This window comes from Mytilus edulis, chromosome 14 (genome assembly GCF_963676685.1).
Source record: "Mytilus edulis chromosome 14, xbMytEdul2.2, whole genome shotgun sequence".
NCBI classification, from domain to species: Eukaryota; Metazoa; Mollusca; class Bivalvia; order Mytilida; family Mytilidae; genus Mytilus; species Mytilus edulis.
In genome coordinates, this window is record NC_092357.1 from 7,564,267 (window position 1) to 7,581,546 (window position 17,280).

The 17,280-nt window shown below is 32.3% G+C and overlaps 1 protein-coding gene across 1 annotated transcript; it reads right to left on the reverse strand.

Moving 5' to 3' along the window:
* Positions 1-526: 526 nt before the first annotated feature.
* Positions 527-15,281, reverse strand: LOC139503952 (chitotriosidase-1-like). Its single transcript, XM_071293995.1, has 8 exons — positions 15,224-15,281; positions 13,381-13,820; positions 12,458-12,588; positions 10,989-11,112; positions 6,309-6,494; positions 4,434-4,544; positions 2,556-2,703; positions 527-1,109 (listed from the first exon to the last, which is right to left on the reverse strand). The coding sequence occupies exons 1-8, from the start codon at positions 15,279-15,281 to the stop codon at positions 1,105-1,107; spliced, it is 1,203 nt and encodes a 400-aa protein (XP_071150096.1). The 3' UTR covers positions 527-1,104.
* Positions 15,282-17,280: the final 1,999 nt, after the last annotated feature.

Sequence of the window (17,280 nt, forward strand, 5' to 3'; positions counted from 1 at the left end):
GAAAAACAAAACAGGAAAGTTTCGAGTACGGACTGTTTGATTCGTGTTCTTATGAAATAATTTTAATTTATGGTTCCATCACCTGAGACAGTTAGAAAAACAAAATAGATATCTTCCGTATACAGACTGTTTTATTCGTGTTCTTAGGAAACAATTCTAATATATGGTTCTATCACCTGAGACCGTTAGAAAAACAAAACAAATAACTTCTGTGTACGGACTGTTTGATTCGTTTTTCTTAGGAAAATATTCTTATATATATGGTTCTATCGCCTGAGACAGTTAGAAAAACAAAACAGATAGCTTCCGTGTACAGACTGTTTGATTCGTGTTCATAGGGGGAAATTAGTAAGTCAATTACATGGCACAAGTTCTGCCAAATGTGTACCCTACTCAGATGAATGATCAATTTTGGAGCCCTATGGCTAAATATATTTTTATACATTAATTTTGAATTTATTCAATAATAACTGCCGTATGTCTATTCACATTACGAATTTGAAACAAAACGGATATTTTTCTTTCAAAAATATTTAAAAGGCTAATGAATGTTCATAAATTTGATCTAACAATTGTTATAGATACTCTAAACAAGCTCACTAGTAAGATCGTAATGCCATTCTTTAGCAGTAACTCGAACACAATAATAATAATGTAATCACAACAACAAACTGTATTGTCTAGTTTTACCGTACTATATGTTATCAATTCATTATCAAGTAAAAATTTAATTTTCCTTTAATTTTATTTCATTCTAATCCGATGCCACAGTTGCTTAATAATCCACACAGACGGGTGATAATATATGTCATGATGTTCGTACATTTTCCGCAGTCAGGAGCCTCTGTCCTTTTATAGTCTTGTATCTTTTTTTAATTTAAGTTCATTTCTATGTTTTTGAGATTAGTATTTTCACAGAAATAGTACACTTTTTCGTTTAGGCGCCAGGTGAAGTCCATTTCAAGGTGCGGCGTTTTCTCGCTGTGTTAGAGACCCATAGTGACCTTAGCTGTTTTCAGCTCTCTTTAGTTGGGTCACTTGTACATATCCCTCGTGTTGTGTATTGTACATAATAAATATGGAGGTATCACTTTTCTGTTGACCTTAACCTGGGGGAAAAATTGAAAGTAAAATTATATACATTTAATCAATAAAAGTTGGAACATTTTAGAATGATGATCAATGTAATTAAAAAGTAAAATCATTAAAATACTGAACTCAAAGGAAAATTCAAAAAGGAAAGGTCCTAATCAAATGGAAAAATAAAAAGCTCAAATACTACAAACGAATGGATAACAACTGTCGTATTTCTGACTTGGTACGGGCGTTTTTGTGAGTAGAAAATAGTGAATTTAACCAGGTTTCAAAGCTCAACATCTCACTTGTATGACAATCGCGTTAAATATGTGATATACTTAAGTAATGTTTATGTACTCACAAAACTTTGTGTTCTATTTTCTTAGTCTTATTGGTCATTAATGTAGTAAGTATTTAGTAGTTTAATCTTACCTTGTTTAAAATATGATCATGGTTGTCTGTTGTCAAGCGTCAATGAAAATGAATACATAAATGATACATGATTCATGAAACATCAAAATTTAAGAAGAAAAAAATGGAAATAATAAACATACTTATGAAACAAGACAATTGCCTTGTTTTTAAAAATCACAATTAACTCAGTGAACATACAAGTAGTTTCTTCTTCAAAAACTGTATCTCATACGTCCATTTAGAATATAAATAAATGTATTTTGGGCATTCACTGATTTTTTATCATGGATGGATACCACGTATATTTTCTTTTCTATTAGAATTATGAAATGACTTAAAAATTAATAAAATTAGCAGACAACTTCGTACTTTATTTGGCCTTTTTAACCTTTTTGGATTCGAGCGTCACTGATAAGTCTTTTGTAGACGAAACGCACGTCTGGCGTATGTACAAAATTTAGTCCTGGTATCTACGATGAGTTTAATTATTACGCAAAACCCGCGTTTCAGCTGCACGAAACTTATAAAAGTTCCCAAATCAAATACGAAGTTGAGAAGCAATTGAAAACCATAAAAGTACACCAGATTGTGTTGAATACGGTTCAGACAATCGGTTCCTTGGTGAAGATAAACCATAGTGTTTTAATAATTCAGTATTTCATAAATTTTCAATAAATAAACAACTTATGTTATGTCATGTCAATATACAAGTGATGACTTTTGGGTTTATAAATAAATCAGTGGCGCAAAGGCCCAGATGTTTATAAAACTACATTAGTAGCGTCAACGGCGCAGTGGTTTATAAACAATCATCAAAGGTGAATGACATCGATCTACATTAATCAGTGATTTTTATTTTCATAAAAATAGATGTCAAAAGTACCAGACTTATACTTACACGTCAGACTCATCAGTGACGCTCAGATTAACATAGTTAGAAAGCCAAACAAGTACAAAGATGAAGAGCATCAAGGACCCAAAATTCCAAAACATTGTGCCAAATACGACTAAGATTGTTTCATCATTTTTGTTGTATACTATACTATACTCTGTATTATATGTACTGTAGAGGTTATCTGTATTTGATGCAGCATCCTTTATAGCGTTCAATAGAGGGAATTTTCCCTGTCCACAATGATTACCAGTGAAATCATCGAGGTCATATGTCCAAAACATTATACCTCCTAATCCCATAGCTTTGGCGTATTTAACCTAGGTAATAAATTTAAATATTATTACAATATACACAATATCTTATGTAATAACAATCACAAATGAAATGATACTAAATTCTTAATGAATCGTGTTATTAATGTCTTTTTCAGAAAACCGGCTAGAAATTTCACTTCACAAAATGTTTTGAAATCTTTTAACATTTATCATTTTGGATTTCCCATTCCATTTTGTTTTACCCTATTCTTTATATCAGCTACCTAGATTAGTGATTTTATGCATCAGTCTTCATTTTCTGTTTTCTGGTCTATTTAGGAAAGTGAATGCTCATAATCACTAACACTTAACATCCTATAGTGTTTCAAACTTCGAAATTTTATTTACTTTTGATAGTGTGGTCTTCACTTTATAAATGTGTGTTCGTTGTTCTTTGTATTTGTACGCTTTTATAAGGCATTGTGTGTAGCAATGTGGTCTATTGTAGTGTCCGGTACGGTGACCATTGTTATCCTGATTCGTTTGTTTATTTTTTATTGAATAATTGTTTCATATATGTCTTCTCAAATTTTCCTTTCGTAGTATTTCGTGTTAACTTTACAAAATATATAATAACCGTACATTGTGTATAAATTCGATTTGTACAATGCTTAGAAACAAAAAGTTAACTAGACTTTGCTGATCATTTCTATCCTGTTTTGAGCCGAATAAAAATATATATATTAAAAGTGAAATATTAAGAGTAAAACCTTCGTTATCTCTTGCTAATATAATAGAAAATCCATTGGTATATAAACTTGGACAATAACTAGAGGCTCTAAAGAGCCGGGGTCACACACCTTGGTCTATGTGGACACATATAGTTTCATGACACAATTGTGTTTTGGTGATTGTTATGTGCTACTAAATGTTACTTTACATAAAATTCTTGCTGCTTACAATTATGTCTATTAACCTTGCCCAGTTGTTACTGTGGAAAATATAATGTAAACATTTGAAAAAATTTACAAAATTTATGAAAATTGTTAAAAGTTAACTATAAAGGGCAATTACTCCTTAAAGGGTCAACAGACCATTTTGGTCACGTTAACTTATTTGTAGGTCTTACTTTGCTGAACGTTATTGCTGTTTACAGTTTAGTTCTATCTATAGTAATATTCAAGATAATAACCAAATAACGGCAAACTTTCCTGAAAAATAGCAAATAGATCTTAGCCTGATAAGCAAGTTTTCCCCCATGTCAGATTTCCTCTGAATGCTTTGGTTTCAGAGATCTACGCCAAAATCTACATTTTACGCCTATGTTCTATTTTTAGCCATGGCGACCATCTTGGTTGGTTGGTCGTGTCATCGAACACTTTTTTTAAAACTAAATACCAAATAATGATTGTGGCAAAATTTAGTTTAACGTTGTACCCAACACTTTCACTAAAATTAGTTTGGCTCGTTTAATTTTCATAAAATTTTGTCAAAGTAAATAAACAAAAATATAAAAATTTTAAAAATTTGGAACCAACCGTTTCGTCAGAAAAATTACACTGGTTATATAGCAGTTTGACAAACAACAGTTTTGATCATTGAAAAACTTAATATTCCTTTTACAACACAACGTAATTAAAACGTTTAGCTGACTTTACAGAGTTATCTCCCTGTAGTGTTAGTTACCACCTTAATTTGGCCCAGTAGTTTTAGAGGAGAAGATTTTTGAAAAAGTCGACTGACGACGAGCGACGGACGCCTTCGGGCCAGGTGATCTAAAAATGGATTTTTACTTTTTCTATCATACTTCTCTTGGTATTATATGCAAACCACTGGTTACCAGAATATGCATAGGTATATTTCTGCTCATCGTCCCATATTCCACTAAGTCTTTTGTCACATAACTGTAAAATAGACCGTGTGATAAAGCAAAGTATAATCGATCTATCAATAAATATTAATCCAATAGTCACTACACATTTGTTTTCTCAGACATATCAGTTATAATATATGTTAGTTTTCTATAACCTTTTTATCTTTCGGCTTAAAGTGTCAAACGGTATTTCTCGGAAACGAAACCTTCATAACATGTGTGTGTATTTATATTCGCCAAAATCAATACACGGTACCTGTTTTTAACGGATACTTGATTATCATTTGTTTTTGATGAGTTTTGTTATTTGATTTTGCCATGTGATTATGGACTTTCCGAATTGATATACCTCTAAGTTCAGTATTTTTGTGATTTTAATTTTTTTTTTTAATAGACTGTGAAGCTTGTATAGACAAATCTTTGTCATCCTATACTGTATTGTAATGTTGGCAACCACAGGACCCCTTGCGAACTTTAATAATGAACATTTGGTAAGTTATAAATGTCTTGACATGACAAAAGTAAACCAAAGTCGATAGAAGAAGATATATGGTAAGAGTGTCAATGAACCAATATCCAGAATACATTACGACAGGTATCAACCAACGATCACCACTGAATTATAAGGTTATTATTTGGGACCAACACAGACAGACACCGACAGACACTTAAGTCATTTTTGTTTTTAGAAAATATGTCTGGTATTTCCATACTTCAGTTTTAGTTCTAGTCTCATTTTCATATTCATTCATTTCATAGCTGCTTCTGCTCTCCCATCATCTTTTGGCTGAAGAATAATGACAAGTTAAAAAAATCAACAGGGTGTTAAGGCAATCATAGGTTTATGACAGTAACAAACTTATATCAAAGGTACTGAATTCGGCAAATACAGTTTTGATACTTGATACTAAGTTTTTGACATACCAATACTCAAAATCACAATGAATTAAAATTAAAACAATCCACCTTTTCAGATAACGTCTGAAACAACAACTTTCCTAACAATTTGACATTTTTTACAAATATAACCTTATTTAGAACAATCTTGTTGTTACAGGTTTCACGTAGTCATGATTTTGTTGTCTGGTCTCAAATTTTAACAGGTATAATCTTCAAATCATTCACGTGCAGAATTATAGGTCCGTTACTCCTGCATATTACACGCAGAAAAGACTTATATCGATCGATACGTGTACGGCTCTAGTTATTTATTTATTTATTTTGGTAAAAGATGAACTCAGTGATTTTTATAGAGTGCATAAAAGGAAAACCACAAAAAAACTGAACATTGAGGAAAATGTAACAAATTTCAAGTGTCTAATCAAATAGCAAAATCAAACACTCAAACCCACTAAACGACTGTCAACTGCCTGATTTGATACAGGCATTTTCTTGTGTATAAAATTGTGGATTGAACCTGGTTTTATAGCTAGCTCAACCTATCTCTTGTATGACAGTTGCATAACATTCCTTTATGTTGACAACGATGGCTAATCAAATCAAACAGACAAAAGAGTTAAAATGTCAGAAATAGGGATACAGCAGTCAACCGTGTGTCATAATCTTGATCACTATAAAAACAAACAAATGTGTACCAAGGAGGCATTAAAAGGAATATGGACGAAGCACATTAGCAACAATGGAAGAAAAGAAAGTAAAAAAATCCCATAGAACAATAACACAATGACGGAATGTACTTGAATGAGTATATATGAGTTTGTGTTGAACTGTTGTACGGTATAACATGTGAATGGATGCTAAAATTAACAGTAAAATTCAAACAAGGATTAATTACCTCAGAATAAGACAACTGGCCCCTCATTTTCCTTACTGGACCTACAATAGTGCTGTTTATCACTGGTGCTCCAATGTTATGATTAGATGAACTTTTCAGTGTTAAAGCTAAAGCTGTTGCCGTGGTTCCCATCACTAACTTTTCTGGTGGTGCTCCTTTTTTCATCCAGTACTGTATAGTCCAGCTCTACATAAACAATTGTAAAAATCAATGTTCTTCGTTTTAAATGCATATATCTTTTTTCAGTAGTCATGCTATTAATGATATAAAATAGCAGGTGTCTGTTTTATCTGATAATCGACATGGAGTTTTTTTAACAAAGAGTTGAACTAATATTACTTTTTAATATATCAAAAACATATATTGAACCTTCAATTATTGGAAAGATAGAGAAGTAAATCACAATTAAATTAAATTAATTAACTGAAACAATTTACGTTACATTTTGAAAGGAAGAAATTTACAAGTGACAACTCTTACCTAATCGCCTTTTTTATATGTATCTATTTAAAAGAAAAAAATCCCTAAAATACTGAACTCTGAGAAATACTCAAAAAGGAAAGTCAATAGTCAAATGGCAATATAAAAGCCCAAACACACCAAACGAATAGACAAGAACTGTAATTTCCGGAGTTACTTTTTTTACGTTTGAAGAACTTCCTGTTCCTGTTTCGAAAAGCCGATGAAACAATAAATCATTTACAGAAGCATTCTTCAAACATTTTATCATTTTATTACTGTGCGTATTGCTATGTTTTTCTTTTTTCTACACAGGGCAAAGGTTGAGATCTTACAAAAGATGTTTAACCCCGCCGCAATTTTGCGCCAGTCCAAGTTACCTTTGTAAGTCTTGTTTTCTATTTAAGTTAAGTTCAAAACAGAGGCAGATTTAGGGGGCAGGGGGTCCGGGGCCCCCCTTTTTGGGAAAAAATTTGGTTGCTTATATAGGGAATCACTGAAGCGTGACTGGAGCCGGCCCATTCTTAGGTCAGTCAGTGGGCCCCACTTATGAAAATTTCTGGATCCGCCACTGCATATATATGTCTTAGAGTTTACTATGACGTCCATTTTCACTGGTCTAGTAAACCATTTGATTTAGGAGCTAGCTGAAGCTAGGGAATTTTTCGCTACGTTGAAGACCTATTGGTGGCCTTCGACTGTTTACTGCACTTTAGTGGGGTTGTTGACTCTTTGGCATTTTCAAGATAGAATAGTTTGACTTTCCATTGATAATCGTTTCTTGACATTGCGTTGTCGGTATGCTAGTTTCAAAATTCCTTACATATTCTTGGTCTCTGATACCCTTACGGAGTACCTGGTGGGGTTCCTGTTGCTGAGCCTTCAGTTCTCTATGTTGTGTCGTGTGTACTATTATTTGTTTTTTTGTTTTTTTCTATTTCAGCCATGGTGTTGTTAATTTATTTTCGATCTATGAGTTTGAATGCCCCTCCGGTATCTTTCGCCCCTCTTTCGTAAGTGATATTATTTCAAACGTTTTATATACATATATCTTTCTTTGGTTTACATATACTCAGTTGGGACCATCAGATAACATCATATAACATAATATCAAACGATTCGTAGACTGTTTATGTCGCTACTTTAATCCTTCAGTAAACAGCGTCATAAAATAAATCAACATGCAGTTTTTAAATCCATTACAAGTTTCTTTATATCTGACAACGAGGAAGTTGCATGTGGCCTTGGTTTGGTTATGAAGTTAGACAATTAAAGAAAAGTTACTAGTAGAAATACTTTTATGTGATTTGATTATAGTTAACAAAATTAATAAATGAATGCCAATAACAATTAAAAACCAATTCTTCAGAGAGCAATTGAAGGTCTTTTCATCTCGATAATAAGAATGAGATTAATAGGTTCATGCAGTAGACTTAATTGTTTTATAATGAACAAGAAAGAATTTTAAGCAAAGGTCAAAATCTAGAACGTCAAATTGACCTTTGACCTTGACCTCAATTTCAAGGTCATAGGTCAGGTAAGGTCAGTGAACTTTAATCGGAAGGCCCGAGATCAATCACTTGTATGGTTGTGGAGAAATAATGATTTCAAATACATAAGGGGAGAAAACTCCTATAAGGGTTAACCAAAACACTTTGACTGACAAATGTTGAAAAAAGAGGGACGAAAGATACCAAAGGGACAGTCAAACTCATAAATCTAAAACAAACTGACAACGCCATGGCTAAAAATGAAAAAGACAAACAGAAAAACAATAGTACACTTGACACAACATAGAAAACTAAAGAATAAACAACACGAACCCCACCAAAAACTAGGGGTGATCTCAGGTGCTCCGGAAGGGTGAGTAGATCCTGCTCCACATGTGGCACCAGTCGTGTTGCTTATGTGATTACAAATCCGGTAAATAGTCTAATTCGGTAGGTCACATTCATGAAAGGGAAGGGGATTGTAGTTGCGACGTAAGGAACATATCCGATATCATTTGTGAAACGGTTATTCCATAACGGTCAACCAACTCGTGATGGCGTCCGTAAAATTTACGAAGGGATGATTTCAACTTTACCATTTGGAACTCTTGGTTTAATAGCTTCCTTGTGAGCAGTAACCCTCTATCAAGAAAATCATGATAGGAAATGCAAGCACGGGAATATCGTATAAATTAGGAGATATATACCCCGTATGCAGGTGCTGCTGGAATGTTGCTACTTAGAAATGGAAAGTTCACAATTGGAAAGCTGAAATCATCTCTTTTGTCGTAAAGTTTTGTTTTCAACCGACTCTCATTGTCAATTTCTAGATGTAAGTCAAGATATGAAGCCGACTTAACTGTATCTGTCGTATCCTCTATCTCCAACTCGATGGGATAGATGCGTTCCACATAGTCACCAAATTTTGAATTGTTTAGTGAAAGAACGTCATCAATATAGCGGAAAGTAGAGTTAAAGGATATTGCTTACTTCTTATCTTTCTTACTAAGAAGTTCCTGCATGAAGTCAGCCTCATAATAATAAAGAAACAAGTCGGCAAGTAGAGGGGCACAGTTTGTTCCCATTGGGATGCCGACAGTCTGTTGAAAAACACGTCCTCCAAACGTTACAAATATGTTGTCAATCAAGAAATCAAGCATCTTGATAATATCGGTTTCAGAGAATTTTTTGTTTGAATCAGAGTGATTCTTTACAAAGTATGATTTATCCTTCCCTAAGACAAGATACTTGTATCTACGTTGGCCATTCTTTTTTATGAAGCAAAGTAATACCAACTCTTTCAATTTGTCTTTTAATCTTGAAGTTGTGCCTTATTGTAAACAGTTATTTGGCAAACACATCATATCATTACCTGTAACAGTTTCTTTTGAATAACGATAACAAGCAAAATTAAAAAAAAATATAGAATGACCTTGACCTTCAACTTTGACTTCAATTTCAAGGTCATGGGTCAGTGAACTCAAATTGGAAGACCTGAGGTCAATCACTTGTATGGTTGTGGAGAAATACTGATTTCAAATACATAAGGGGAGAAAACTCCTATAAGTGTTAACCAAAACACTTCGACTGAAATAGGTTGAAGTTGCGCCTTATTGTAAACAGTAATTTGGCAAACACATCATATCATTAACTGTAACAGTTTCTTTTGAATAACGATAACAAGCAAAATTAAAAATTTATAACATGACCCTGACCTATGACCTTGACCTCAATTTCCTTCAAAGGAACAAAGCACTTCATATGAAAACACTGTAAACCTCTAAATTTTCAAAGGGAATAACTCCCATTAGGTGTCTTCCGATCACTTCAGACAAAATAAACCATATCATTCTTAAGAGTAGACAAACAATTTGGTGAAAACTGTTTGTTAAAATCTTTTACCGTTTTAGAGATATAGCGATAAAAAGAAAAGGGGGACGCGGGTAGATAACTCCTATTAGAATAAGTGTTCGGTCACACAGGGTGAGTTTTGAAACCCCTTTTACTGTACAACTTGTAAAACAAAAAAGCATCTCAGACGGCAGAAGAAAAACAAAAGATCTTTCCACGAAAAATGGAAAGACCTAATAATGTATTCTGATGAAAAGATTAGGACGTATATGAAAAAAAAACAACAATAAAAAAACCTGATAGTCCACCAGCAGAGGTATCGACACGGTACTTTAAAAATATCAAAATAACACGTTATAAAATTGATGCAATGGGCTTCTCTGGATTTACCTTAAACAGGAACGTTCAACGCCGAACGAGATGTAGCAAATATTTAGAAGCAATTTACGTATTAAAAAGAGGCATGGGCCGTGTTCTTTTATTTATTTTTTTGCAATCACTTGAATATTGAACTGATAATTTGCTATGTAACAACACTATGCCAAGATTTGTATATAACAAAGGGGCGAAGATACCAGAGGTACAGTCAAACTATCAGTACAACAAACTAAGATTTATAGTTGAGATCTGAATACTCTGCTCTGGTATAGTCAAACTATCAGTACAACAAACTAAGAATTATAGTTGAGATCTGAATACTCTGCTCTGGTATAGTCAAACTATTAGTACAACAAACTAAGAATTATAGTTCAAATCTGAATACTCTGAAAACATAAGGTCTGTAAAACCTGACACTGAACAATAAGAACTGTGAGAGGCGATACTTTAATATGGTGAGAACAGATGCCCTGTTGTACGACCTTAACTTGTATAAACTTACTTGCGACAATTCAGGACTATAGGTAGGATCTGATAATCTTGAGAATAGAGAACCTGTAAATCCTGATACTTTACTCCAAGAACCAAAATAGTCAAACGCAAAAACGTTGATAAAATCTACGTATCTGTAAAAAGAAACTTATTTGTGTTAGACATGTTAGAGTCTGTCTCTTCATGGACTAAATGAAATAATGAAATTACATATTCAATAATTAATAAAAGAACATGAAATTATGTTTGCAATTTTTTCATCTTATGTCTGTAACAAATATTTGTAGCAATGTCTACTTTAGTTTTCTACTGTTTCGACAAATTTTAAGTTATTTTGCAAAATTCAACAATAATATGTTTTCTTTGAAAAGGTCATGGCGTATTTCTAAAACGAGTGTGTGTTTTACGTTATCCAGATTTATGAATATTGTACTTCAAGCTGAATCCCTACAAATAGAAGGCCTTTCTGGTTTAGTGGTACCGTGCACACATTAGCGCGGGAGGTGGTTGATTCGATCCTGATAGGGTCCTATCAAAGTCAAAATCTTTAATAAGGTATGTGTTGCTTATCCGTTGAATAGACAGGATTGAAGAGTAAAGACTGGTTAATTCCACAAAGAAAGAGTCCAGTTTGATTAGTAACACATCTTCTTGTGGAGTGTTACTAATTACACTCTAAGTGACACAATTTTGTATTCATATTCTTGTAATGGTTAGAAAATAAATCATATTACACCGTTATAAACTTAATCCCAAGTTTTAATTGTACTTTGTTTTAACCAAGTCAGGAATATGGCAATTTTTGACAAATAGCATCTATGGATGTTGCATTGTGATTTGTTTTTGTTTTATTTCAGTGTTTCTATTGTTGTTTTCCTTTTATAGTTGATTTGTTTCCCTCGTTTTTAGTTTGTAACCAAGATCTGTTTCTCTCAATCTATTAATAACTTTTAAATAGCTATATACCACTATTGCCTTTATTGTTCAAAGCAGATTTCATGCTCTCATTTGAATAATATATGTGTTAATGGATGTCCTATTATAGCTTACTATGCGGTATTAGTTTTGCCAATTCTTGAAGGCCTCACATCGACCTATACTTGTTACTTTCTGTGTCATGTCGTCACTTGTAGAAGGTTGCCTAATTGGCAATAATACCACATCTGATAATTCTCATATGTTAAAAACCAATGCAATGCATTATTATATAGGTCAATAAAAACTTAAGAATAGGCATTGTATGCATACAAAAAAGTGTGCTTAGGGAAACCCTCATACAATACTTTTTTATTTAGTCCATATGTTGACCGTCTTGTCTTCCCTTTCTTATCTTCTTATTTGATAATAGTAACTTTGCACATATTACTGTAAGCGTTGTTTGGTATTCGGAACACTGTATTTCTATGGTACATTTTCATGGACTTAAGAATAGTTTGGGGTTACCTTTATTTGCCTTCCCATAAGTGCGTAAATACATACTTGACAATTTCTGTAACATTGTAGGATTCTTTAATGTTGGGTTTCCCTGCAGCCCCTGCTATAGAAAGTACCAATCTTGACTTGTTCTTTGTTCTGATTGCTTCATCGTTTTCAAACTCCAAACGCATTGCCTATTGACGTTTTAAAAATAATTAGATATAAGAAGATGTGGTATAATTGCTAATGAGAGAACTCTCCATCTCAGTCACAATTTGTAAAAAAAACATTATCGGCCGTCAAAGTACGATATTTGACACGCAACCTTAGCTGACACCGAACATCAAGCTATAAAAGGCTAAAACAAATGACTAGTATAAAAGGATTCAAACGGGAAAACAAATGGTATACTCTATACAAAAAACTAGAAACGCTTATCAAGAAACGACAACTAATGAACATCAGATTCCAGACTTAGGAGAGGTACAAACAAATGCATCTGGTTTAAACTTTTTTATAGGTACCAAATCTTCACCCTTATCTAAAACAATAGTGTATATCATAACATAAAAAGACACACTATAAAATATCCAAAATCAATAAAATAAGGGGTTGCTTAAATAAAGTCAACAGTAGTATAGTCTCTTTATAACGGAAAAGCGTTGCTTTGTGTGAACAATATTACAGTGTTAAAAACTATACTGACTCAACAGAAAATACACCAAAAGATAAAATATGGACTTTCTTCGAACACATCAGTATTCAGATAGTAATAATATACAAACAATATAAAATCACAACAGCAGATGATATACAAAACAATCAACATTAGATAATTTCCTTTAAAATCATAATTTTACTAGTAAATTGATTCAAAAATTAAAAATGTTTACTTTTCTTAAATAACATATTAACAGTATTAAAAGTTATGCTAATTGGTCAATTGGGAAAAGTTCATGCTTATAACTTTATCATAATTGTTTTACCTTTAGTAATTCTGTAAATTTGTCCTTAAATGCTCCAGGGTATTCCCAATCAATATCAAAGCCATCAAAATTCCGGTCACGTAAATAGATAAGACAATTTTTAGCAAATGTTTTTCGTCGTTCGGGTGTCTCCGCTACATTATGTAAAGCTTCCGACGACGTTGCACCACCAATGGAAAGCAGTGTCACTAATTTCGGATTTGTTTGTTTCATATTTGTAAAATCGTAAAGTTTTCCTCTCGCTTCGGAATACTGGAGCCCATTGTCATCATCAACTTGCAGTCTTTCAAGTCGAAGCTTATCTGTATTAACTTTAGCAAATGCAAATACGGCATGTGTACACAGAAACGGATCAATGTCTTTGATGTAAAATCTGCCTGATATTACTTGAAGTTGGTTTGACCATGTTGTATAATAACAAACTCTCTTGAAATCAGAACCTGAAAAGGATAATAAAAAGTAAAATTACAAAAATAATGAACTCCGAGGAAAATTCAAAAAAGAACGTCCTTAATCAAATGGCAAAATAAAAAGCCCAAACACATCAAACGAATATGTAACAACTGTCATATTCCTTACATAGGCATTTTCTGATTTAGAACATGTTGGACACTTATATGACAGTTGCATCACATTCCATTATATTGACGACGATGCGTGAACAAAAGAAACAGACACAATAGGTAAAAAGGTCAAAAATAGGGGTACAGCAGTAGTTTTTTCTTTCATCTTTGTAGATGGGTCTTTGTTGGCCAATTTTTTCATTGACAATTATACCTTGTTTTCATCATGATCATGTTTCGTTTCATCCAAATATAGAAATATCACTTGGTAGGGTTTAACATTTAGGAAACACAAATAAGAATATAAAAATGAAATAAATTATTATATTGATGAAATCTAAAAAATAAATAAATAATGAATAGCTACGCTCGCCAGAAATTTTACCACTGTGGATAACCAAAATTCTATTTTCATTGACCCACTTTCGATTGTAATTTATATTGATAGAATATATTCGAGACTTCATTTTACTTGTTCTATAGAGTATTTGTTTGAAGTTGTATGTGTATATTATGGTCATACACATTTCACTGATTAAACATAATCTATAATTCTACAAAACATATATATTTTGACATGCTTTAAAAATGTTTTTCCATGCGGAAAGATGTAACTCTACTGACACCATGATCATTTGTCTATTTTCATCATTTTCTTTATATATTGTATTTGTTTGGTTATGGTTTTGTTTTCTTCATCATTTTTGGCTAGTAGAAGTTAGGAAACCATCCAGCTTTCTGCGACTAAAAAGAATCTGTAAACAATATCTCAATGAAAAGTCAGGAATCTGATGTTCAGTAGTTGTTTTTGTTCATAAGTGTTTATCGTTTCTCGTTTTTTATGTAGATTAGATCATTGGTTTTCCCGTTTGAATGGTTTTACAAAGAAAGTAATTTCTGGGGCCTTTTATAGCTTGCTGTTAGTTGTATGCCAATGCTCCGTGTTGAAGACCATACCTTGACCTACAATGGTTTACTTTTATAAATTGTGACTTGGATGGATAGTTGTCTCTTTGACACTCATATCACACCTTCTTATATCTATTGTATGATCCTTAAATCACTTATCCGGCTCATTACAGTCAAACCTGTATGTAAAGGTCACTATTTGAATAACAGTCAACTGACTTTATAAACAGATGAACCTTTAAAATGATGTAAAATATGAATGGGAACAAAAAAATCATGACATATGAAGACATTGTTGCAAAGGCGTGGTGATATTTATAACATGTCTGACTTCTAGTAGGTTTGACTATAATTCTATTTGTGACACTTACCATTTGAGTATCTCACAAAAAGTAGCACCAATATTGACATTATGGCCTTTGTCTCCATATCTTGTGAAGATAAAAAAAAAAAATAGATATTGAAATCATCTCCATGTTTTGATACTTTAAAAGATGAACAACATTTGTTTTAATAATAAAAAAAAAAAGACATTCTTGAATATTGAAATGTTGGCTTCCGTCTATGTGTCGTGTTAAATCTGTTAGAATGATAGCCTCCATCTTCATATCTTGTGATTAAGTGATGGGATAAAACGATTTCTTTTTAAATAAAGAAATTCTTTGAACCATTTGCGTAGGTACGTGAAGTTTGCTCTATAAAGTATACATTAAATAATGAATTTGTAAAATCAACAAATTACCTAAAATATTCTGTTTTTCTACATTTTACAAAACTTTTACGAAAATACAATGTATTATACATCAAATAAAATATACCTGACAGAAAATGAAAATAATGAAATAGGTGCATTTGCACATAATTTTGGTCAAGACATTTGCATTTCGATTTGACTACCTCACTCAAGATTATACTTTTTTTTTTAAATGAAAGGTTTTGTTGTTCATCAATGATGATATTAATTCAACTGACCATTGCCCGTCAGTTTTCTATAGTGTATACAATTTAGAAAAAATATATATAACAGTTTTAGGCTAGATTTTACATGATCTTAACATTACAAACTAGTAACCATTAATTGTATATGAAATCTAAAGTGACAAATTATTTTACAAAATGGTTTTCAAAACTACAAGAAAAAACAAATACCGCCTACCTTATAAGCTATTGGTATTTATCCTCGTCACGTTTCTTCCGTCTTTTTAATTTGTAAAAAAATAACTTGTACGTTGTTTCTCTGTGCTGTTTGTTAATTTCTCCGCCCTACTAATTTATAAAAAAGACTCGTAGGGTTGTTTCTCTGTGCTGTTTTTTAATCTCTCAGCCCATCGAATTTATAAAATACTTGTAGAATTGTTTATCTGTGCTGTTTTTTAATCTCCCCACCCTTTCTACATCCGCATGATAAAATGATTTAGAGCGCAAATAATATAAATTCCGTGCAATACTTTAGTTCACCAAAAATGAATGTATACTTAGTGATGAGCATTCTCAAACTATAAACATCGGATAAAAGTAAAATTGTTTATCTCTTTATCTGCATGACAACTCTATAATTTTAAGGTTAAGTGAAGGATAAGTTACAACTATCAATAATTATTTAACACAATTTATTGTCATAATTTTGCATTACAATATTTCGAACAGATTTAAGATTAATTGACACTTTTTCATATATTTTCATTTTAAAGATCAGCTATTTGACTTTGTCATTTTAGTAAAAAAAAATATGAAAGTAGAATGACATGGAATTCAAAATGCGTAGTACTTGGGTGTTTTAAGAGTGGCGTAGTTACTTGTGTGTTTTAAGAGTGACAAAGTTACTTGGGTGTTTTAAGAGTCGCGTAGTTACTTTGGTGTTTTAACTTTTAAGAGTGGCTTAGGAACTTGAATGTTTAAGAGTTTTTTAATCATTTGTTGTAGACGTCGCCCTTACAAATATGAATAAATGTTAGAACTGAGATAATTTAACAGTAAAACCCCTAAAAGTATCAGTATTTGAACTTTTTTGTTTCTATATTCTACTCGAAGTACAGTCACAATTGTTTACGAGTGTAAGGCACATAAGTATGACTTCCAATTATGTCTGTTTTGTTCACGCATCGTTGTAAATATAATGAATTTGATACGACTGTCATACAAGTGAAAGGTTTAGCGCTATAAACCCAGATTCAATCCAACATTTTCTACATTTGAAAATGCCTGTACCAAGTCAGGAGTATGACAGTTGATGTCCATTCGTTTGATGTGTTATGTCGTTTGATTTTTCCATTGGACTAGGGACTTTCCGTTTTGAATTTTCCTCGTTCAGTATTTTATTGATTTTACTTTTTTCCCCATATAAGCTGATTGGATATTGTGTACTGTCGATAACTATGAAGATTATGTTATGCGGTTATACTGGACATTTTCACTATAGCTGTTTGTT

Bases quoted from the DNA above. Each gene is read 5' to 3' on its own strand.
- LOC139503952 (XM_071293995.1), bottom strand. From the start codon at position 15,281: ATGGAGACAAAGGCCATAATGTCAATATTGGTGCTACTTTTTGTGAGA. The intron at 13,821-15,223 runs GTAAGTGTCACA...TATCCTTTTCAG, and splicing joins TTTTGTGAGATACTCAAATG to GTTCTGATTTCAAGAGAGTT. The intron at 4,545-6,308 runs GTAATTAATCCT...TCTATTTTACAG, and splicing joins GCCAGTTGTCTTATTCTGAG to TTATGTGACAAAAGACTTAG.